This window comes from Melospiza georgiana, chromosome 15 (genome assembly GCF_028018845.1).
Source record: "Melospiza georgiana isolate bMelGeo1 chromosome 15, bMelGeo1.pri, whole genome shotgun sequence".
Lineage (NCBI taxonomy): Eukaryota > Metazoa > Chordata > Aves > Passeriformes > Passerellidae > Melospiza > Melospiza georgiana.
This window is the reverse complement of record NC_080444.1, coordinates 16,603,983-16,629,153: the sequence shown is the minus strand read 5'-3', so window position 1 is coordinate 16,629,153 and position 25,171 is coordinate 16,603,983. Positions and strand designations below refer to the sequence as shown.

Here is a 25,171-nt window from a genome sequence, read left to right as displayed (position 1 = left end):
CTCTAAGGCTCTCAGGAGCAACCATGAGGGAAGGAAATAAAAAAAAGCCCTCAGAAAAACACAAAATGCTGTGTGAAGTACCTGAAATGCCCCCAACAGTTTAACTAGAGCATGGAGTAAGCTGAGAAAATGTATGAACAAACGAATTAAACAAGTGAGCACACAGCAGACAAGTTGGCATGTAGGTGTCTACTGAGAAAGCTTAAGCACAGCAAGGGGAGAAAAAGCAAACTCAAACCAAGGCATAATATCCCTCACATTTTGGAGCAGAGCTCTCAGACAATGTATCATCCAAACCACTCCAAATTACCATCTGCCAGAATGTCCTTCAAAGAAAAAAGGTCCACAAGTTTGCAAAGCAGCAGTTTAATGTTGTCATATCAGATGAGAGGCTCTCTCCAAAGAAGATTTTTGCACTTGAGTAAGAAACACTACACAAAAGTGTGACTCTTGTGGCCACTGCTACACTGTCAGGTACCATGAGACAATGAATTTCTGGAGTCCTGGCCATGTCATGGCAGGTACATCTGGAAAGAAGCTCTTTAGCAGCCCCTGTCATTTCACAAGTTACCTGCAAATGTTTCCAGACCCTCTGCATGATCTTCTCTGTATGCAGAAAGTGTCTACATAAAGAACCTGAGCAAACCACTCTGGTATTGTTTCAGAGACAAAGATACACCAGAATATGAAGAGCAGGTTTTGTTTCTGATGTATCTTCCTGTCATCCTTAAATCAGGCTCTGTTTCAGACTAGAAGCTGGATCCTTCCCTGGTATAAACCTGGGTACCTGCTCCTGTCCACGAGGCCCATCACTCCACACACGCTGAGGGCCAACTGCATTGCATATGAGATTGCCAAGTAAATGCAGGTCTGTGCATGCACCATGTGTTAGACTAGGCCATAAATAATTTATGATGCTGGAGAAGGTGACTGTATTTTTAGGTGTAGAAATATGCAGATAAAACAGTCCTGACCTTCAATTTTCACTCTGCACTTCTGATCCTGAATTTGAGTCCATCCAATGCATTTCTAAAGCCTCTGCACCTCTGAATGAGCAACACATCCCCTGCAAAGCCCCAAAACCCATAAATAAAAAAGGGGGCACCAGGAAAACCCATGGAGCCCACAGGATACCTCCTGCAGCCAGCACTACACAGGATCCCCCAGCATAAGGAAGAGCAGGCTCCTTGCCCTGAACCTCAAACATCCTGCAGGTCAGTCTCCTCTGGATTCTGGCTGCTGACCCTTATTCCTGACCCCACATCTAATCAACACGCCTTTGATGTCAGAGGCACATGTCCATGGGGCCCAAATCTCTCTCTGAAGACCACGGGAGCTGCTCAAATCAGCAGCTTGCCATCCTGAGGCAGCCCACGAGCAAGGATGAGGAAGGACAAAGGTGCTCACTGGGGTGCTTGTAACTGTACCCTCTGTTACATCTTCCCCCAGAGAGAGCTGTCAGTGGGACAGAAGGAGAATTATTCCCCCCTTGGACTTTGTAGAAACAGGGAGCCCAGGGAAACCAAGAAACAATCATAGATTTGACACCACATTACTTCTGGATGTGTCCAATGAGCAAGATAAGGACACACTGAGGAGAAGGGGAAACAGATGTTGCAAGGGCGAGGAAGGGGACAAGACAGTTTTGTGGTGTGTCACAACACAGCTTTTGGTCTCTGCTATCAGAAATAAACCAAGGGAGGTGGAGAGAGGCACAGAGCACAGGTGAGGGCAGGTCTCACCTGGACAGGGCAGCTCCCAGGACAAAGGCAGCGTGTTCCTTCAGCGAGGCCTCACTGCTGTTCAGCCCCTCGATCACCAGCCGGAGCCCACCCATGGACAGGAAATCCTTGGCATTGTCCACCTGGGAGAGAGCAGCTTCCATCAGCACAAAGCCCCAGCCCCTGGAGAACAACTCCCTTCACACCCACAGCATCCCTTCCCTCCTGCTCTGACCAGCAGGCAGTTTTACAATGAATTAAAAATTCTGAGGGAATGGCTGTGGCTGAGCTCAGCACAGCCCTGCCCACGAGCAGAGATGTCACAGCTGCCCAGGCACAGTGTCCTCGTGGGAGGACATTGTCACACTCAGAAGGCATCACTGGAAACTCAAATACTTTGATTATAGCTATCAAAACTGCTCTTGACACGTATTTTGGCAATTCGATATATCTGCTGATGTCAAAAAACTCCAGCTCTTTGCTCTCCCCTGAGCAGGCCTTTACTAGGGATCCAAGGAATTGCATGTTTTGCAAATGAAGTTAATTAATTGATGCTGTAATTGTAGCGCCAGGAGTCAGGGATGTTTAGGAGCCTGTCAGCACTAACAGGGTGCAAAGGGGGCATGGGAGCGAGGAGCATGGGCAGTTCTGGGAGTTCTTCATGAGTTCCATTAACAACTTCCCATGGACAAGGAAGGAAAAAGCCAGTCCCAGCCTGAAGGGGTCATCCAGGAGCTTCCCCAGGGAGCAGCCCCACAATGACTTTTCTAAGCAAACAATAATGGATTAACTGCCAGTAGGGAAAAGTTTGCACATTAGTGGGAATTCATCAGCCTCTGGCTCTAAGTGGATCAGGGGCTAGCCAGGCACAGTCCCAGCGGGCATCTGCTCTTGGAGAGGAGATCAGAAAAGGCTCTGAGTGCTCACAGACAAAATTTAGAGAAACAGCACAAACTACTTCAAGTACAAAATTCAGTCCAAAGTCAAATCGATGCATTTTGCTATTCAATGATTTTTTTTTTTTCAGTTTAAAAGAGGATCTGATGAATGCTCAGAACTGCCTGCACAGAAAAATCAGTTTCTGCCTGCACAGAAAAATCAGGTTTAGAAATTCGACATATCTCTCTGAAAGACAGGGACACAACAGCAATCGTTGGCTGATGGAAACAGAATATAAAAATGAGTTATCAGCAGGGCAAGCCGACCCCCTGATGAGGTGGAACAGGACCACAAGCCATGCAGGGCATGTGGGACCCTCTTCTAGTCAATGACTTCATGCTCAGTGTTATATTTATCTCAACCATGTACCTTCATCAAAATTGGCCCTAAGTCAGATATTTCAGGTACCCAGGAGAAGAAGAAGCTTTGTGTGCTACAGGTCTGTCGTTACCAACCAAAGCAGGACCTGGGGAGCTCCAGCTCATCTCTGCTCCCCAGTGGGACAATACACACCTGTCCCTCTGCAAAGCTGCTCTCTGCAGGTCTGCTGGGGCTGATTCAGGATTTGCAGCAGCTTTTGTATCCTTTCAGATGCTGTTCTTTTAACTATCCCTATAAACCAGGCCTGCCAGAGCTCTCACTTTTCTGCAGACCCAACTTTATCTACAAAGAAATCTATGCAGCAACCCAATTTCAGCTGCCAGTGGGTCCTTTTATTACTCAGCCTGTGTAAAAACTGGTTTAGTGCTGGAATCAGACATTGACTTCTGCATGAGAGGGAATGTATGGACAGGCAGGAATTTGCATCCAGCAGCTGGTGTGGTAAAACCATCCCCTGCTGTAACCTCAGCAGCACCAGAGTCCTTTGTGCTGCCCCAGCGTCAGTGAGACACCACAACAGCAGAATGTAAATTGTGCTGTTGTGCTGTAAAGCTTATTCTGAAGATGTGTTTATCTTTTTTAACCAGAGTCTGTTGTGAGAGCTCCAGTTCTAAAACTAACAAAATCCCCAAACTTAACAACTTGAAGGTATTAACCTCTCTGGGGAGTAGTGGATGCTGCAAGGCAGCAGCTCCTACCTCACTTCAGTCCACTGAAATCGGCACAGAAGAAAAACCAAAGATCAAAAGAGCTCTTGAGTAAAGTACACAGGCAAAGCAGGCGAGGGGAGGGGTGGGAGAAGAGCAAATATGACAGCAGTTATTCAGGGAGCAGGTTTGAATTGGAGGAGAAAGAAAATAGGGAGGGAAGGTGAGAGAGAAAATGTTAGAAAACAAGAGCGAGGGAAAGCAGCATGTCAACTGCACACGATGGAGAGGAAATTAGCAGAGAGAGATGGTGTAGCATGTCAGAGCAGAGGAGAGGGGAAGATAAGCAGAGTAAATAATTGAGAGAAAGAGCCTGCAATGCCTGAGAACGGGTCTTGGCTCCACACACTGCTGTGCAAGCACCGTGAATGCTGTTTATGAGTTACGCTCTGCCCTCTTCACATTTGCATTTGGGTTTTATGCATTACAGATAACCCAGCAAGCCAAACCCTCCTACTCCTTCTCCAAGACGGGCTCCCGAACATGCCAAGCTGAATCGTGGCTGAGGAGAAGCAAACCAGAGCTGGCAACCAAAAGCTGAGCAAAGGCAGAGCCCTTGGGCTGACTCTTCAAAGGCAGGAGAGAGCATCTCCCCGGGCTGGGCACCAGCCATGGCTCCCACGGCACGCTCCGAGGCACGAGCTGCCCCGCACCCACTGCTCCAGGGTGACCATGGCACAGAGCAGGGAGCAGCCTTTGCTTGCACGCCCTCCAGGGCATGGCATTTTCCACTCCACAGGGCATCCCGTGTCCCAGAGACAGCAGCAGGATGGCCGGGAGCTGAACAGTTCTGAAAAGCCACGGCACGGCATGGTACTGCTCTGATGGAGGCTGGGGAAGGTGGGACCTGCAAAGTGGCCCTACATCTGTCCTGGGCCACCCACACCTGCAAGGATCCCCTGCTCCCACAGCAGGGCTGTGACTCGCTGCAGAGGAGTCCTGGCAGTTCAGCCCTTCCAGGGTTATGCGGCACCAGCGTCCTTTGGCTGCTGTTCAGTAATTACATTAAGCCACTGCTGCTAAAGTCAGTCCCAAGCAGAGATAATGCTCTGGACGCATTCAACTGACTGGAAGAAGAAAGAGGAGGAAAAGCCATGCTGGCTTAGAGACAAGTCATATTTCTTATCAGCTTCCTGCCTGACGAGAAGGTGCTGCCCAGCCATCTGCCCCGACAGCGCGGGCACAGAGCAGCGCTGTGATCGGCGCACAAAGGAGCCCCTGTGCTCCTGCCAGCCTCCTGCCATTCCCCCTCTCTGACCCCTTTGATGCTGCATGTGCTTCCCTTTGATGCTCCAGTCCCTGCTCCTCTGCCATTCTGAAATTGTTTGCCCCATCCTGTGCTGCAGGGATTTTCTGCTGGAATAGTCCAGATCGCTATGCTGGAATTCAAGGCATGCCAGGGCATTTGGGGGTTGCTTTTTAGCACAATGGCCTGATGCTCTGGCACCCTTAATCAGGCAAGATTAGCCCTGAGTACAAATATGAAGCTCTTTGGGTGCCCATTGTTCACAGTTATTCTCTGAGTCACACAGATGCCGTCAGTGACACAAAAGCAGGGAGAACAAACAGCAAGGAAGCCTCTGCATGCCCACAATGACAATTCAGAGTGGAAATTCAAGACAAAGAGCCCTGGAAATAACACTTGTATCAGCTGGCACATGGACTCTCTCTCTCACAGCAGCAACACTTCAGCTACCTGCCTCCAAATACCACATTTGGTTCAACAAGTGCTGTTCCAGTGAAAGGGCTTGCACTGGCACCTCCCAAGAGTTGTCCTATTCACCCTCTGAAATGACAAAGTGCTGCTGGAAACTCTCCCAGTGCACTCCAGACTCTCCCCAGTCACTGGGGAGGGAGAAGCCAAGTCCCTTCCCACACAGCAGAGCAGAGGCTGGATGCCCAGACACCCTCCCAGGGGTGGCACCAAGGCAGGCACCAAGCCCAGGGGAGCAGAGCTCTGTGCCTGCAGCTGCATCCAAGGGGAGGTAGGAATGTGTGAGCTGAAAGCAGAGCAAGAGAGATCAGAGAGAGGGGGGAAAAGTGTGAGCACAAACCCGAGGAAGTGAGATGCCAGGAAATATGTTCACCCTCACACAGAGCTAATTAGCACAGCGAGGCTCTGCTTGCCACTGCTTACTCACACCAAGACAAAATAGGGGGTTTTGGGTGGCTGTCACCTTTCCTGGTACAAAGACGTTCTCTGTGAACTGATATAAGGGCACCTACCATCAACCACGGCAGCTTTCCATGGAAGCAGAAAGAAAATTATTTTCTGGGCAACCACCACTCTACTTACCCAAAAATGGCAGCTAAAACCCCATTTTGTAACACTAAGGAGATAAAAGAGGAAAAGAGGAAAAAGAGAGGATAAGAAAACCAGCCTGAGAACAGACAACAAATCAGGCAACCACCAGGATACTGCTGGCTCCTGGCACAAGCGATGATTAATTCCAACCTGGATATAAAATAAGCCTGCACTAGTCCTCTGCTGTCTGTTATTGTCCCAGGATTATGGTAATTAAGCAATTTGTATTACCTGATACTGATAAGAAAAATAAAGCCCCGTTTATGACACCGTATCCCCTGGATTTTACACGGTAGTTACTGAGGCATTCTTGTTACCTGGTGAACATAATATTCGAGATCATAAAGCGCCGCGACTTTCTCATCCAGCGTGGAGGCAGAGCTGTTGAATTTGCTGATTAATTTAACCATAATTTCATAATCTGTTTCTATCTTCATGTTCAGCTTTTCAAACTCCTCCTTCAGCTGTTCTATGGGCCGGAACTTCTTCCTCACCTCTTCCTCTCGGGCCTTGGAAACAAAAGGAGGAAAAACCAGATGTGAGATAACAAGATAGGAGATGAAGAGAGACAAGACAGACACAGAAAGGAATGCCAGCCCCAAAATTCACAAAGGGAACCTGGCTGTCTGTGCCAATGGATTTATTGCTCTACATCAGAGGTGCAGGGGCAGGGTCCTTCTGAGAAGCCCAGGAACCCAGTTAGCTGTGATATACCCACAATATGAGTGAACAGTAGGGCTTTGTGCACCACTTCTACTTCTCTACAGCATTTGTGCACTATTTCTACATCCCATTTCCATCCAATTCAACACCAAGACCACAGGCAGCAGTACTGCTGTTCTCTGCTTGCCTGCAAGTGGATCTTCTCAAAACCTGGCTGCAAAAAGCCCTGAGGCACCTCCCTGATCTTACAGCTGACCCTCTCTGGAACTGGACATGAGGCTGAAGAGCTCCAGAGGTCCCATCCAGCCCAAAGTGCCCAGTGACTCCAAGGAGTTCTCAGACACAGACAAAGATGCTTTTGCCTTTCCAAGCGTTGAGCAAATTCCTGGAAGGGTCTATCTCCTAGGGAGAGGTGTGAGGACAGAAGCTGTCAGAAAGGGAGGCAGAAGGAGCAGTGATAAGCTGGGGGCAGCTGACGTGCTGTGCCATGGGGCTTGGCCAGCACACAGCCTGTCCTGAGCTCATCTCCCTCACAGTAACAGCACCCCAAGGGCTGCCCTGAACAGAGAGCTGACACAAAACATGTGGTGAGGAGGAAAGGCTCTGTCAGAGATCTCAGAGAGCCCCAGAGGTGCAGGAACATCAGCACTGGTGGCACTGGGGACAGAGCCTGCTGCTGCAGGGGACAGAAGCAGCAGAGAGGCCATGCTGGAGCTGGGCTGCCCCAAGGACAGGAGAAAGGCAGAAAGCCCCTTTTGGAAGGCATTTGTCACAAATGCCAAGATGTGTTTGTATGCGGAGTGAGCCTCAGCTGGAGGGTTTGCACTGTCCTGCTCCCCATGAGGGATCAGAGAGGGCTGGAGGAAAACCAAGTGAGCAATGGAGGTGAAAGCTGTGTCAATGGAATGATAAATTACCAGAGGTACCACACCCAACCCATCCCTCCCCGAGCTGCCTCTGCCGGAGCACAGAGAGGCTCGATGTAACTCCATTTCCTCTGACACTGAGCCTTCAGGGATGGATTTGCTCTCTGCAGGAGTGACTGCAAATGGAATACTTTAGGTCCATTAGATGTAGCTGCTTTTAGCCCAGTTGCTGGGACAAAAGCTATTCTAACAGGGGGTTTTAAAATATGGCTTATTTTCACCTAATAGAGTATCACTAATTTTTGCATTTCAATGATCCTCATTTCCAGCAGCCCTTTTCAGCAGCCCTGCAATCAATCAGCAATGCTGCTATGGAAATAATCTCCAGCAAATGAAATCATGCCGTGCTGCCACATAAGGGGAGAAAAAGCCCTTCTGTGACACCAGAACTTTAGAGCCTTGACTCCTCTTTCAATTTTTGAGTGAGCCAAGACCAAGGCAGCAGGAGGAGCGAGGGTTAAAGAAATACTGCTGAGGGGGAGAAGGGAAAGAGGCTCTGATGCACCTGATGAGTCACACATCTTCCCACCTATTTACTTTGGGTTGTGGGTTGTTTTGTAACTAAATGGACAACTTGGAGCTTGTGTAAGGAAACGTCAGCCCCTGCTTCACCATGGCCACTTGGGTTTTGCTATCCAGAGCACAAGGTTGGAAACCCAAAGCAAGGAGAGTAAAGGAAAATACCCTCTGTAAATACCATCAGCTGCAATACAGTTCCCTTTGTGGTCTGCAGACATTTTTGTGAATTGAGCTGCAGTGAAACAGATAAATTACATTGTTCAGAGCAGCTGTGGCTGCCCCTGGATCCCTGGAAATGTCGAAGGCCAGCTTGAATGGGGCTTGGAGCAACCTGAGATAGTGGAAGGTGTCCCTGCCCATGGCAGGGGTGGGACTGGATCAGCTTTAAGGTCCTATCCAACCCAAACCACTCACAGAATCTTCGAGTCGTACAGAAAAGTCAGGGAACAATATCACTAACAGGTTAATAAAGGTATTTCAGGTCCATATTCACCACAAAATTAGTTTGCACAGTGTTTTCCAAGCAATCATTTTAACCATTGTGTTTCAGCAGAGTGTAACAGGGTGTTTTCAGATCCCTGCAATGTGCATTGCTTTAGAAATGGGAAACTCACCTTCCTTTCTGCCTTCTCACTTTCCTTCATTTTAGCCAAGGCCTTTTTAAGCTCCTCAGATGTGAATGAATTTGCATCGAGATCAACCTTGCCCAGTCTTGCAGAAGAAACAAAAAAAACAAGAACATGTAATGAGTGAAAAACGGCCTCAATTCTATTTTCACTGTGACATTCTACCAATGGCTAAGGACAGGAGGAAAGGAATGAAAAAACCTACCATACTCAAGAAAAGGATTAGTCTGAGTGCTGGATTCTGTGTCAGGCTCACAGACACCTCCCCGTGACAATACAGGGCTCTGCTGACCCAAATTCTCAGATCCCACCACAATAAAAACAGCTGATGAATTGATACCTCAGAATTTCGTGTTGCAATTAAGGAACCACCCCAGTGCCACTATATAACTGCAGAGGGCCTACAAGCCTCAACTTGCAGATTTCAGCATAGGAACATTGTACAGAGAGTCACAGGAGACCTCAGCACCTTTCCAGTGAGGGAAGGGACTACAGAGAAGTGGGAGAGGACTCTTGGTCAGGAACTTTAGTGACGGGACAAGGAGGAATGGGATCCAACTGCAAGAGGTGGAAGAGATTTGATGATGGGAAGAAGTTCTTTACTCTCAGGGGGCTTATCCCTGACACAGGGACCAGTGCAGAGAGGCTGTGGATTTCCCATCCCCAGCAACGTCCAAAGCCAGGTGGGACAGGGGCCGCATCCACCTGCTCTGCTGGGAGCTTGCTCAGCTTGGAACCACATCATCTTGAGGGTCCCTTCCAAGCCAAACCATTCAAGGATTGGATCATTCTGCCATCCCCATCTCCCACTGCACAGCACCCCTGAATCTTCAGTGACATCACAGCTCCCAGAGGGTTCCAGGTGGAACATCCAGGACCTGGAAACCAGCACAGCAGACACTGCAACGGCTGCCAAGGGTCAGTTGCTGCTCACCCTGGGCTCTGACCCTCAGCGCTGAGCTGCTGCTGCTACCTGGGCTTTCCCCGCTGCTGGCTCTGGAGCGCCAATCCTGCAGGATGTGCTCTGCTGTGCCAATGGAGGTACAGTGCCATGCCAGGCAGGGAGCACCTGGCTTGGGCAGGCTGCAGCCATGTGGGAATGGATGGTGTGGGACAGGAAGCCCACTGGGAGATTGTGCTGCCCCTTGCAGACTGACAGAGACACCGTGGAGGAGATGGATGTGGACCAGGGGCTGGAAGAGGATGAAATGATGGAGGTGGATGCCTCCTCTACTTCCATGTCCTCCCCTGTTGAGGACATGGAAGTAGACGAGGAGGAGAACATCAAGGAGGTGGAGGTGGATGAGGAGGATGATACCAAAGACATGGAAGTTGATGAGAAGGATGAGGAGGAGCCCATGGTCCTTGGATGAAGATGGTGCCCCACAGGTAAGACAGGCAGATGCTTCCCACACCCTGCCCACACACACACTGGGTCCCCTGACACCAGGCTTGGGCTGGGCTGGATGGCCCCGCTCAGGGACACGGTGCCCGCAGGGGGCCTGGATTGTGCTGCCACAAGCACCAGCCCCGGCCTGCCCTGCGCTTGCCTGGGGCCACGCCAGCCCTGCCAGCCCCGGCCCAGCCCCTGGGGCCCAGCTGCCAGCCCTGCTGGGCCCAGTGCTGCCAGCTGACTCCAGCTCTGCTGCTTCCTTTCTTACAGGACTCATGCACAGGATGGCACAGATGTCACAACTTTGTAAATATGTTTGAAAGTTTTGAAGTTTCCTGTAAATATGTTGACTACGGTGGAAGTTCCCTGTAAATACATTTTGAAGATTGTTACCCCATCGGATCCCATGTAAATATCTTCTGTACATTGTTGTTGTTGTTGTTATAATGATTGTTATAATGACACATGTTTTGTAAATACTAGTTTTGCCGATCTTCAGCAAATAAATACTGTTTCTTTTTAAAACCTGACTTCTCTTGGCCATTCCTTTGGGCATGGGCAGGCTTTGCACACTTGTGGGTTCCACTTGTTCCACGTTCCCAGGGCTGGAGGTCTCTCAGCGTGCTGGCACAGCCACCCCGGGGCTGGGGGTCCCTGTGCACAGGGGCTCCCACTGACACCACTCCTGGCCCTGGGCACTGCTGCTCTTCCTGCCCTGGGGCACAGCGCTGTCCCCAAGGGCTCAGCTCTCACCAGCTCCCACACAGGGGGCTCTCACAGCACTGGCCCCTGCAGCCATGCCACCAAAGCAGCCAGCAAACCTTCAGCCACCCTTCCTGCTGCAGCCACAGGGACGCTTGGGCCCAGAGCCGCCAGCAGGCCACAGCCATGCAAAATCCACCTGCACACTCTCAAGGCCCCCACAGCCTTGGCAACTGGGCCACCTGCATCTGGGCTGCTGCAGGGGCTGATCTTTAAGCCTTGCAGCCTCCACACGCCCTGGGCTCTGCTTCCCAGCCTGCTCTGCACTGCCCTGAGCCCGCATTGTTCCAGAGACAAAAGCCAAGCCAGGGCATCCTCACCCTGCCCGCATTCCTGCTGCTGCCAGCGGCCACCGGGCCCTGGGCCCCACTCGGGTGACAGCTGCAGGGACAGGGCAGCCTGTGCTGGGCAGGGGGCACAGGGCTTTGTGCCCTGGGGCTGCTGCTGCTGCTGCTGCTGCTGGGGGCCATGGGCCCAACAGGGCCCCGAGCTCAGCCCCTGCCCGGCCAGCTGCCCCCAAAGCCCCACACTCCCCAAGCATCCCTATCACACCTGCCAGGGGGAAATACCACGGGCTTCAGGAAAGAAATTCCCCATAGCGACTAAACCAAGGGGTCCAAGGGGAAAGTCAGCACCAGCTGAGGTTTACCCACCTTTACAAAGGTGGCTGCAGGGCAGGTGAGATCTCCAGGGCCTCTGGCAGTGCCTGCTCTGCACGTGAGCCTGTGCGGCTGCTCCCAGTGGGACACAGCACCGGGATCAGGCCAGCCCTCAGCCCCTCACAGCTGATTCCAACCAGCAGGCCCAGAAAGCAGTTTCAGACCACTGCCTGCAGATATTTCAAAGGATTAAATGTCATTCAAAATACCCAAAATACCGATTTACTTTTGGTGTCGTGGCATGAGAAGCCCTGAAGGTGCCTCTCAATGTGCACTCTGGGCACTTCCACTGCCATCCCATGGGGAAAACAAATGACAGGCCTCTGCTTTCAGCACTGCTGAGCTCCTTACCCAGCAAGGAAGTCTGAGGTAAATGCAGGAACTGAATGCACCAGGGGACCTGGTCTCTAATAAAAGGCATAAATCCCTCAGGCCACTCAAACCAATGCCTTGCATGTCTGTACATTTTTTTGTCCTTCTCTCATCCTTCACATCACTTTCCCCAAAACCTACCATTGGACAAATGGTCAAGGCATGCCCCATTAGGGCATCCTTACACCGTGATGCCAGCCTATATAAGGCTTACAGTGAGGGTGTAGTAGAGGTGCTAGTAGCCTCCCAAGTTTTTCAACAACAAACATGAAAAAGGACCGTGCATTATATGTGGAGAGATGGGGCATTTTCAATAGATTTGTACAAATAAAGGCTATCACAAGAAACCTTCTAACTCTCACAGCCACTGTCCTCACTGCCCCCCTCGTCCACACGCTTTCCAACACCAGCTAAACCGGTGGCCTGCAGGAAACCCCACACAGACACAGAAAGGCCCCGCGCAATGACTCCAAATGCGAGGCCATTCCGCCCTACTCTCCCCAACATCGTGGAGAACCAGCACAGCGACCTTCTCAGATCCAGCGGGACAGCTTGATCGCTGCACAAAACTCGACAGAAGACAGCTCTGCCCTGGAACCTAAAGGCAGCTCGTAGGAGCCTTTTCAATTCCAATCCACGATATTTATGTTCACCATATTCCCACAGGCAAATACAGGCCTGAGGAACATCCCAGAGACATTTTGATTTTAACCAACACCAGGGAAGGGATGCAGACATTCACTCTACTACCTGAGGTACTCGCCTTGACGTCTTTGCAGGAGATAACTGTCCAGGCTCTATGCTTATACCCTCCACTTTTCATTGCAAAAGGAACAGTTACAGCCAGAGCCTACCTCCTACGGGACATGATCACCACACCAACTGATCCAATGGTAATGGGGGCACAGATTACGGGCCCAAATAGACCCATTCTAAATTGTGCTTTGTTATGTAGGGGGAGAAATAGATGTCTCTTGGGACTATTAGATACAGGAGCTGACATCATCATAATTTCCCTCTCTGATTGGCTAAAAGAATGGCCCCTGGTTCCAGCTGCTGGGGTAATTTTAGCCATCGGGAGAGCCACTACCAGCTTCTGGAGTCAAGGTACCATCTGCATGGAAGGTCCTGAGGGCACAGTTGCTACAGTAAGATCATTCGTCTCCTGGGCACCAATAACACTTTGGGGAAGGGACCTCTTGTCCCACTGGAGGAGAAGGCTAGAGATCTGTCATGGTTTGATGCTGGCACAATACCAGTGCCCCCATGAAAATACACTCTCCCTTGTTTCTGCTGTTAGATGTGACCAGTAATAAGTAAAGGAGTGTCCCACTTAGAAATAAAGAAAACTTTATTAACTAAACTACAACTATAAGTAAAAAGAAACACACAGGGAAAATGAAGACCTGCCAAAAACTTTTCCTCCTCCCCCCACCAAATCTCCAGTACATCTATCCCCAAATCACCAACTCTTAGTCCAGCAGCCTCCTTGAGATAATCAATACTCAGTTCATCAAGAGGAGTGGAATCCTTCTTGTGCCATAGGCTTCCCCAGCAAACACTATTGAAACTTCGTGTGTTCCCATGTCACTCGTGGCACCGCCCAGAGAACATCTGCCATCGCGACCTCTTCCTTCCATCTCCAGTGCTCTCACCACTGCACATGGACCAGAGCTGCTTCTAGGGTCATCTTTTAAGGATGCTTTCTCCCGTTCCAAAAAGAGCACAGTCTCACTTTTGGGACGCCTCTCTCCCCCAAATTTCACCTCCTGTGGCCGAGGGATACCAACACTGAACCCTCTTGGCTCTTAGCCATTGTCTTCCCCTGGATGCAGTCTCTGTGTCACAGGAAACATGGTTCTGTCCATGGCTATAACAAGAAGAGTCCAGCTAAGGCCACTTCATCATCTCTTCCCACCTAAGATTCTTCTCTCCCAACGTCTTTCACTTGCCCAGACCTTCATCACACTTGCCCATTTTCCTTCTTAATCTTCCACTCTATCCCTCTTCTAGGGAAGGTTAATGTTCTGTAAAGTTTTTATTGTACAAAAAGGGGTTAAAAACTCAGGCTCTGCCCGCCCGGAGACTCCCACAAGCGGCCGGACACCTTCTTGCTGCACCCCCCCTTTCTCCGCAAGCCAGGCTGTTCTGCCAGGACATGATATTAAATTTCAAGGAAGCCCAGGCTCTGTCTGTCTCCTGGGGGGGTCTGCCCGATGCCTCCTGGTTCTTCTCTCTCTTTAAGCCCTCCACACTCGGGGCCAGGCCTACCTCTCCCGGCCGCATGGCTTTTACCCTCCCCCCGCCCAGCCAGCAGCTGGGACAGGGGAGAGATCCGAACTCTTTCCCACCAGGAACCCAAAAGAGCTTCCCCCGGGGCGTGCTCTGCTTTTGAACCCCTGTGTTCTCAGAAGCGTGTCCAATGTCCCCAGTGGACAAACCAGGTGCCAATATTAAAATTTGAAAACTTATTGGTGCGACGACAACATCCCAGAAAACTTACTTCCTCTCAAACCACGGAAAGATCCTATTCTCATCTCAGGATTTCTAGACGGCGCAACTGAGGAGCGCACCACACTTTGGTCAACCAGGAAGATCAATGACCCCATATGGGTGGATCAGTGGCCCCTCCCAGGCAGAAAGTTAAAGGCCCTGCAGTCCCTTGTGCAGGAGCAGCTGTCTGTGGGCCACATTGTACCATCTACTAGCCCCTGAAATGCGTCTGTCTTTGTCATACAAAAGCCTGGCAAAAGAAAGAGGAGGCTGCTGCAGGACCTCAGGAAAATGAATGAGGTCATCGAGGACATGGGTGCCCTCCAGTCCAGCCTGCCCTCAGCCTCCATGTTACCTTGAGTTTGGCAGATGGTTGTTCCAGATCTAAATGAATGCTTTTTTGACTTCTCCTTGCACCCCAATGAAAGCCCCTTGTTTGCCTTTTTCCGTCTCCAAATCGACAGCATGGTTACAGAGATACCAGTGGACCGTATTGCCTCAAAGAATGAAGCAGAGCCCACCTATTTGTCAATGGCTTGGAGCACAAATTCCCTCGCTCTTGCGGAAAAAACATACTAACGTTATTATTTTTATTACAGGGTGATACATTAGTTTGTGCAGAAGCACAAATAATTTTGGATGTTGCAGTACAAGATGTCATCACTGTGGTACAGGAGAAAGGTATTGAGATTACAGCAGATAAAGTCCAAAAAGACAGACCCCTGGAAGGATCTTGGCCTGAAAGCAAAGAGAGAACCAGCACACCCTAAACACGGCACATCAAGGACAACCCAAAGACTCTGCAAGAACTCCAAACGCTCTGTGGAAGCAGCAGTTGGGTACGTTCACTCCTGGCAATCACCACAGAAGATCTCATGCCACTGTTCCTGCTCCTTAAAGGCATTGAAGGACTCGATTCCCTGCAATCACTGACACCGGAGGAAGAAGCAGCTGTACAAGAGGTCTCCTGGGTGATTCAAACTAAACAGGCACACAGATACCACCCTGATTTTCCTTTCTCCCTGGCAATCCTTGGTGTAAGTCCAAAATTCCATACATTATTGTTTCGGTGGGACTATACTATCTCAGGTGCCCTGATAATAATTGATTGGGTTTTCAGAGCACACCAACCTACTGAAATGATAACAACCCAACAGAAAGCTATTGCACAACTAATCAGAAAAGCTAGAAAGTGTCTGTGCTCCCTTGCAGGAACAGACCTTGTGAATATATACTTACTTCTCACTCAAGAGCACATCAATTGCCTACTTCAAACATCTGAACCACTGCAATATGGCTTAGATAGTTTTTGAACAGGCTGGGATCAGCCACCAATTCTACCATCAAAACATTCATGCGCTGCTCAGGATGTTCAATATTACCTGAGACCCGTCAAGATCCCTTGTTGCCACCTGCCCAAATTGTCAGGAGCATGGCCTTGCTTCTCTCAGAGCCGCAGTCAATCCAAGAGGACTAGAGAGTCTCTACATCTGGCAATCAGACATCACACACTAAGCCCCTTTTGGCAGACTAAAATACATCCACGTTTAATCAAAACCTTTTCCACTGGGATTTTTGCCTCTGTCCATGCTGGAGAAAAATCAAAGACGCTATAAAACATTAATTTTTAATTTCTCCACCTTAGCAATTCCACAGGAAATTAAAACTGATAAGGCTCTTGCTTATACCTGACACTGATTCCAGCAAGTTTCTGACCACTGGGGTATAAAACATGTCACAGGCATACCACACTCCACCACAGGACAGTCCAAAGCCAAGAGGGCCCACTGATCCATCAAAAGGATCCTTGATCAACTGAGAGGGGTAATCCAGATATTATCTTCCATTGACAGACTGGCCAAGGCCTTTTACGTACTCAACTTTTTGAACAACACATTCATGGAGCCAACTCCCCCAGTCATCAGGCATTTTACTAATTCAGCTGCAGCCCAATTAAAAGAAAAGCCACCTGTGTTGAGCAAAGACCCTGAATCTGATCAAATTATGGGCCCTTTTCCATTAATTACTTGGGGAAGAGGAGATGTCCTTGTCTTTACAGCAACACTCCTAAGATGGATCCCAGCAAAATAAATAAAAACTGTTTCGGGGAACGGTGAGGCAAACACCAGAGCCACCATCAGAAGAACAGAATTGAAGCTTAAGAGTGACAGCAGCAGCCTGGGAAAGAAGAAGGAGAAGGACAGAAGAAGATCTCCTAAGCAGCGTTGACCACACACACCAAGACCAAGATAGCTCAGACACCACTAACCAGGATATATGTCTTAACATTTGTAAAAATTATATTTTAGCATTGATACATGATTCTTCTAATAAGCTGTGTTCACACCCTTGGCTTACAGAAGAGAAAGTTTAGTGGGAACACAACTTAAGTTTCATCTTCTAATCTCTTTATCTGTTTACTTTTAGCCCAACCAAGCCTCCAGACACTAAATTAGCCCAAGACAGAGGATGCTGCTGTTTCTAGCTGCTGCAGCAGAGAACTGGATGCTCCTCACTGAGCCACATGCCTTCAGCTGGGTGCTTCCACAGACAAGCCACAATTTCATGTCCATGGCCATGCCTGTCAGGCATTTGAAGGCATGTGTTTTTTCAACCTGTTGTCACATAGGGAGTCAGTATACCAGGGCATCCAGCAGCTGAAAGATCAAGGAAAGAAGGTCCAGATGGAAGGCAACAACGACTGGTTCACTGGAACTTTCAAACACTGGGTGATGAAGGGCTGGTTTTCATCTTTAGTTAAGACTGTTTTGTGGACTTTGTTTATTGTAATCATTGTTGGGTTTATATTATCCTATTTTGCTACAGGCCTGCAAAACTCTATGGCAGAAGCCTTCCTTACAGACAACAAAAAGGGGGAGTTGTGAGGGACCAGGGGCCTACCATTGGAACTGTAATTCTTCAGGGCAAAGTGACCAAGGTAAAAGAGAGACATCACTCTGAATGCAATTGTCTCGCCCATGGGCATTTGCAGGCTCATGGTGATGCAGAACGTTTTGTTGATATCACCCAGTTCAACTGCTGCATTTTCCTTATATGTACTCCCCCAAGAATGTTGTCCCCTCTCTTGTACCATTTTGGTCGAGGCTTACTGCATTGCACCCCTGCTTTCCCCCCCATTTTCCAACTGTCTGCCCAGTCCCATTTTTTCTCCCTTCCTGGACCCTCTTCAGGGCAATCCACAGTGTTTGCACTTCCACACAAAGATCCCTCACTCGCCTTGTTCAACAGCAGTTTAAGCAAGCATGCTCCCAGCTCTGGGAGTGCAGGTCGCTCAAAGAGTCTGGCTGTGGACAGGCTGAAACACAGGAACTGAGTGCAACAGGGAGCCTGGCCTCTAATAAAAGGCATGAATCCCACAGGCCACACAAACCAATGCCGTGCATGTATCCTTTATTTCCTCATTCTCTCATCTCTTGTGCCACTTTCCCCATTTTCTCTGACTAGGAATTTGGATCTCTCTCTCCTCTCTGCAGGTTCAGCCACACGTGTGACCCTGCAGGAACAGCCTGACCCACAGGGAAGTGGGAGAGCACCCTGGGTCAGGAAATATAGTGAAAGGGCACGGGAGAATGGGATCAAACCGCAAGAGGGGGAAGAGATTTGAGGATGGGAAGAAGTTCTTTACTCTCAGGATGCTTGTCCCAGACACAGGGACCAGTGCAGAGAGGCTGTGGATGCACCATCCCCAGCAACGTCCAAGGCAAGGTGGGACAGGGGCCGCATCCACCTGCTCTGCTGGGAGCATGCTCAGCTTGGAACCACATCATCTTCAGGGTCCCTTCCAAGCCAAACTGTTCAAGGATTGGATCATTCTGCCATCCCCATCTCCCACTGCACAGCACCCCTGAATCTTCAGTGACATCACAGCTCCCAGAGGGTTCCAGGTGGAACATCCAGGACCTGGAAACCAGCACAGCAGACACTGCAACGGCTGCCAAGGGTCAGTTGCTGCTCACCCTGGGCTCTGACCCTCAGCGCTGAGCTGCTGCTGCTACCTGGGCTTTTCCTGACGCCTGCTCTGGAGCGCCAATCCTGCAGGATGTGCTCTGCTGTGCCAATGGAGGTACAGTGCCATGCCAGGCAGGGGGCACCCGGCTTGGGCAGGCTGCAGCCATGTGGAAATGGATGGTGTGGGACAGGAAGCCCACTGGGAGATTGTGCTGCCCCTTGCAGACAGACAGAGATAGCGTGGAGGCGATGGATGTGGACCATGGGCTGGATGAGGAAGAGATGATGGAGGTGGACTCCTCATCTACTTCCATGTCCTCCCCTGTTGAGGACATGGAAGTAGACGAGGAGGAGACCATCGAGGAGATGGAGGTGGATGCGGAGGACAACATCGAGGACATGGAAGTGGATGAGAATGATGAGGAGGAGCCCATGGTCCTTGGATGAAGATGGTGCCCCACAGGTAAGACAGGCAGATGCTTCCCACGCCCTGCCCACACACACACTGGGTCCCCTGACGCCAGGCTGGGGCTGGGCTGGATGGCCCCGCTCAGGGACACGGTGCCCGCAGGGGGCCTGGATTGTGCTGCCACAAGCACCAGCCCCGGCCTGCCCTGCGCTTGCCTGGGGCCACGCCAGCCCTGCCAGCCCCGGCCCAGCCCCTGGGGCCCAGCTCCCAGCCCTGCTGGGCCCAGTGCTGCCAGCTGAGTACAGCTCTGCTGCTTCCTTTCTTCCAGGACTCATGCACAGGATGGCACAGATGTCACGACTTTGTAAATATGTTTGAAAGTTTCGAAGTTTCCTGTAAATACGTTCGCTAGGTTTGAAGTTTCCTGTAAATACGTTTGAAGATTGTTAGCCCCTCGGATCCCATGTAAATATGTCCTGTACATTACTGTTGATGTTGTTATAACGATTGTTATAACGAAACATGTTTTGTAAATGCTAGGTTTGCCGATCTTCGGCAAATAAATCACGTTTCTTTTTAAAACCTGACTTCTCTTGGCCATTCCTATGGGCACAGGCAGCCTTTGCACACTTGTGGGTTCCACTTGTTCCACGTTCCCGGGGCTGGAGGTCCCTGGGGGTGCTGGCACAGCCACCCCGGGGCTGGGGGTCCCTGTGCACAGGGGCTCCCACTGACACCACTCCTGGCCCTGGGCACTGCTGCTCTTCCTGCCCTGGGGCACAGCGCTGTCCCCAAGGGCTCAGCTCTCACCAGCTCTCACACAGGGGGCTCTCACAGCACTGGCCCCTGCAGCCATGCCACCAAAGCAGCCAGCAAACCTTCAGCCACCCTTCCTGCTGCAGACACAGGCACTCCTGGGCCCAGAGCTGCCAGCAGGCCACAGCCATGCAAAATCCACCTGCACACTCTCAAGGCCACCACAGCCTTGGCAACTGGGCCCGCTATATCTGGGCTGATGCAGGGCCTGATCTTTAAGCCTTGGAGCTCCAAAGGCTTTTGGCTCTGCTTCCCAGCCTGCTCTGCACTGTCCTTAGGCCGCATTGTTCCAGAGACAAAATCCAGGCCAGGGCATCCTCACCCTGCCCGCATTCCTGCTGCTGCCAGCGGCCAAAGGGCCCTGGGCCCCACTCGGGTGACAGCTGCAGGGACAGGGCAGTCTGTGCCGGGCAGGGGGCACGGGGCTTTGCGCCCTGGGGCTGCTGCTGCTGCTGCTGCTGCTGGGGACCATGAGCCCAACAGGGCCCCGAGCTCAGCCCCTGCCCGGCCAGCTGCCCCCAAAGCCCCACACTCCCCAAGCATCCCCATCACACCTGCCAAGGGGAAATCCCACGGGCTTCAGGAAAGAAATTCCCATAGTGACTAAACCAAGGGGTCCAAGGGGAAAGACAGCACCAGCTGATGTTTACCGACCTTTACAAAGGTGGCTGCAGGGCAGGTGAGATCTCCAGGGCCTCTGGCAGTGCCTGCTCTGCACGTGAGCCTGTGCGGCCGCTCCCAGTGGGACACAGCACCGGGCTCAGGCCAGCCCTCAGCCCCTCACAGCTGATCCCAAGGAGCAAGCTCAGAAAGCAGTTTCAGATCACTTCCTCTAGATATTTCAAAGGACTACATGTCATTCAAGGAAGACACCTTGGACATTTAGTTTTGGTGTCGTGGCATGAGAAGCCATGAAGGTGCCTCTGAATGTGCACTCTGGGCACTTCCACTGCCATCCCATAGGGAACACAAAGGACAGGCCTCTGGATTTCAGCACTGCTGAGCTCCTAACCCAGCAATGAAATCTCAGGAAGAGACAGGAATTATGTGCCCCAGAGATTCTGGACTCCAATAAATGGCATGAATTCCAAAGGCCATCCAACCCAAAGACCTGCATGTCCCATTTCTCTCATCCGTCATGTCACTTTCCCCAAAACCTACATTGCGCAAATGGCCGAGGCATCTACCATTAGGGTATCCTTACACCATGATGCCAGCCTAGCTAAGCCTACCTTAGTTTGAGCAGAAGCTCAAATCATTTTGGATGTTGCAGTACAAGATATCATCACAGTGGTACAGGAGAAAGGTTTTGAGATTGCAGCAGTAAAATTCCAAAAGAGAGCGCCCAGGAAGTAGCTCGGCCTAAAAAGCACAGAGAGAACCATCACACCCCAAACACTGCACATCAAGGACAACCCAAAAACTCTGCCAGAACTCCACATGCTGTTAGGAAGCTGTTTTGATGTTGTGACATGAGAAGCTATGAAGTGCTCTGAAAGTGCACTCATGGCACTTCCACTGCCACCCCAAATGGAACACAAAGGACAGGCCTCCGCTTTCAGCACTACTGAGCTTCTCACCCAGCAATCAAGTCTCAGGAAGATGCAGGAACGGAGTGCACCAGAGAACCTGGCCTCTAATAAAAGCCATGAATCCAACAGCCCACCCAAACAATGCCTTGCATGTCTCTACATTTTTCATTATCTCTCATCTCATGTGCCCCGTTCACAATTTTCTCTTACTGGGAACTTGGCTTCTCTCTCTCCTGTCAGCAGGTTAGGCCAAACATGTGACCTTGCAGGAACAGCCTGACCTACATGGAAGTGGGAGAGGACTCCTGGTCAAGAACTGTAGTGACAGGACAAGGGAGAATGGGATAAAACTGCAAGAGTTGGAAGAGATTTGATGATGGAAAGAAGTTCTTTACTCTCAGGGTGCTTGTCCCTGACACAGGGACCAGGGCAGAGAGGCTGTGGATGCCCCATCCCCAGCAACGTCCAAGGCCAGGTGGGACGGGAGTCGCAGCAACCTGCTCTGCTGGGAGCTTGCTCAGCTTGGAACCACATCATCTTCAGGGTCCCTTCCAAGCCAAACTGTTCAAGGATTTGATCATTCTGCCATCCCCATCTCCCACTGCACAGCACCCCTGAATCTTCAGTGACATCACAGCTCCCAGAGGGTTCCAGGTGGAACGTCCAGGACCTGGAAACCAGCACAGCAGACACTGCAACGGCTGCCAAGGGTCAGTTGCTGCTCACCCTGGGCTCTGACCCTCAGCGCTGAGCTGCTGCTGCTACCTGGGCTTTTCCTGACGCCTGATCTGGAGAGCCAATCCTGCAGGATGTGCTCTGCTGTGCCAATGGAGGTACAGTGCCATGCCAGGCAGGGGGCACCTGGCTTGGGCAGGCTGCAGCCATGTGGGAATGGATGGTGTGGGACAGGAAGCCCACTGGGAGATTGTGCTGCCCCTTGCAGACTGACAGAGACACTGTGGAGGCAATGGATGTGGACCATGGGCTGGATGAGGAAGAGATGATGGAGGTGGACTCCTCCTCTACTTCCATGTCCTCCCCTGTTGAGGACATGGAAGTAGACGAGGAGGAGACCATCGAGGAGATGGAGGTGGATGCGGAGGACAACATCGAGGACATGGAAGTGGATGAGAATGATGAGGAGGAGCCCATGGTCCTTGGATGAAGATGGTGCCCCACAGGTAAGACAGGCAGATGCTTCCCACGCCCTGCCCACACACACACTGGGTCCCCTGACGCCAGGCTGGGGCTGGGCTGGATGGCCCCGCTCAGGGACACGGTGCCCGCAGGGGGCCTGGATTGTGCTGCCACAAGCACCAGCCCCGGCCTGCCCTGCGCTTGCCTGGGGCCACGCCAGCCCTGCCAGCCCCGGCCCAGCCCCTGGGGCCCAGCTCCCAGCCCTGCTGGGCACAGTGCTGCCAGCTGAGTACAGCTCTGCTGCTTCCTTTCTTCCAGGACTCATGCACATGATGGCACAGATATGATACATTTGTAAATACGTTGGAGAATTCAGAAGTTTCCTGTAAATATGTTTTCTAAGTTAGAAGTTCTCTGTAAATACGTTTTGAAGATTGTTACCCCATCGGATCCCATGTAAATATCTTCTATACATTGTTGTTGTTGTTGTTATAATGATTGTTATAATGACACATGTTCTGTAAATTCTAGATTTGCCAATCTTTGGCAAGTATCTACTGTTTCTATTTAAAATCTGACTTCTCTTGGCCATTCCTTTGGGCACAGGCAGCCTTTGCACGCTTGTGGCTTCCACTTGTTCCACGTTCCCAGGGCTGGATGTCTCTCAGCGTGCTGGCACGGCCACACCGGGGCTGGAGGTCCCGGGGGGTGCTGGCACGGCCACACCGGGGCTGGGGGTCCCTGTGCACAGGGGCTCCCACTGACACCACTCCTGGCACTGGGCACTGCTGCTCTTCCTGGCCTGGGGCACAGCGCTGTCCCCAAGGGCTCAGCTCTCACCAGCTCCCACACAGGGGGCTCTCACAGCACTGGCACCTGCAGCCATGCCACCAAAGCAGCCAGCAAACCTTCAGCCACCCTTCCTGCTGCAGACACAGGCACTCCTGGGCCCAGAGCCGCCAGCAGGCCACAGCCCTGCAAAATCCACCTGCACACTCTCAAGGCCACCACAGCCTTGGCAACTGGGCCACCTGCATCTGGGCTGCTGCAGGGGCTGATCTTTAAGCCTTGCAGCCTCCACAGGCCCTGGGCTCGGCTTCCCAGCCTGCTCTGCACTGCCCTGAGCCTGCATTGTTCCAGAGACAAAAGCCAAGCCAGGGCATCCTCACCCTGCCCGCATTCCTGCTGCTGCCAGCGGCCACCAAGCCCTGGGCCCCACTCGGGTGACAGCTGCAGGGACAGGGCAGCCTGTGCTGGGCAGGGGGCACGGGGCTTTGGGCCCTGGGGCTGCTGCTGCTGCTGCTGCTGGGGGCCATGGGCCCAGCAGGGCCCCAGGCCCAGACCCTGCCCGGCCAGCTGCCCCCAAAGCCCCACACTCCCCAAGCATCCCCATCACACCTGCAAGGGGGAAATCCCACGGGCTTCAGGAAAGAAATTCCCCATAGTGACTAAACCAAGGGGTCCAAGGGGAAAGTCAGCACCAGCTGAGGTTTACCCACCTTTACAAAGGTGGCTGCAGGGCAGGTGAGATTTCCAGGGCCTCTGGCAGGGCCTGCTCTGAACGTGAGCCTCTGCGGCTGCTCCCAGTGGGACACAGCACCGGGCTCAGGCCAGCCCTCAGCCCCTCACAGCTGATCCCAAGGAGCAAGCTAAGAAAGCATTTCCAGACCACTTCCTCTAGATATTTCAAAGGTCTAAATGTCATTCAAGGAAGCCACCTTGCACATTCAGTTTTGGTGTCGTGGCATGAGAAGCCCTGAAGGTGCCTCTCAATGTGCACACAGGGCAGTTCCACTGCCATCACAATGGGAACGCAAAGAACAGGCCTAAGCTTTCAGCACTGCTGAGCTCCTTACTATCTGTGATATCTAAGGAGGACGCAGGGTTGTGCAGGCCCAGGGGCCTATTTACTGGAACTATAGTACCTCATGAAAAAAATGAAAAATTAAAGTAAAGTGAGGCAGCCCTCAAAATACAATGTTTTATCAGTTATATCAAGCAAATGCAATCAAGTAAATGCAGCGTCGGCACCCTCCAGCAGTATGAGGAATGAGGGCTGGCTCAGCTGCTGAAGCTCAGGGGGCATTTTGAGACCTCTGCATCCAGCACCACCAGAGCAATCAATGGGGAGACAGCCGCCTGCAGTGCAGGATCCTTGGGTGATTTTTCAGTCCTCTGGGTGGGCCACCCTTTACATCAGGGGCAGTTCTGGGTAACAAATTTTCCAAAGCTGACAGGGATACATAATTTCGAGTTCGGGAGGTTCTCCTTTTAGAGGGGAAGACTTTTGCTATGGGAAGTTGGAAGTCGTTTGTTCATTGGCTCTTTAATTTAAAGAGTTCCCAGTCATTTTTGGGTATTTTGTTCATCTTATAGCATTCTGGGACAGATTTAGGGAAAGTCTCTATTTTTAGAAAACTCAGGGACTGAGAAGATTTGCAAAATTTTTCCCACTTTTTCATATGATTTATAGAGTTTTCTCAAGGGTTCAAAGTTCTTACATTCAACCCAGACTTTCTGTTCTGCCCCTGGCATTCCTGAACCCACTGATACCAAGATAAGTATGAGAGACGGAAACTGCTGTAAAGCACAGACAAGCCACCTGCTGTCTGACATCTCCCCTCCTTCTCTACCCCCTGACCACGTCTGTGCTGATCACACAGGCCTGGATTCTACACTAACCCATTCTCCAGTACCTCTCCTCCCTGGATCCCCCTCAGGTAGCTCACAAAATGGAGTCCCTCCTCTGGAGGGGGTTGTCAATGTCAAACTCCCTCCCACCCCCAGCTGTTTTATCGGATCCGCCACCGATGTTGCGTCCCAGCTCTGCGTCAGGTACCAC

General features: G+C 51.2%; 1 protein-coding gene across 1 annotated transcript in view; it reads right to left on the bottom strand.

Moving 5' to 3' along the window:
* The window catches only part of SIL1 (SIL1 nucleotide exchange factor), a 188,570-nt gene that overhangs the window by 30,005 nt on the left and 133,394 nt on the right, over positions 1–25,171 (bottom strand). The window contains exons 5-7 of the mRNA XM_058034812.1: positions 8,776–8,872; positions 6,371–6,562; positions 1,743–1,864 (exon numbers count right to left, since the gene is read on the bottom strand). Of these exons, the coding sequence (XP_057890795.1) occupies positions 1,743–1,864; positions 6,371–6,562; positions 8,776–8,872 (411 nt within the window). The remainder of the gene's footprint in view (positions 1–1,742; positions 1,865–6,370; positions 6,563–8,775; positions 8,873–25,171) is intronic.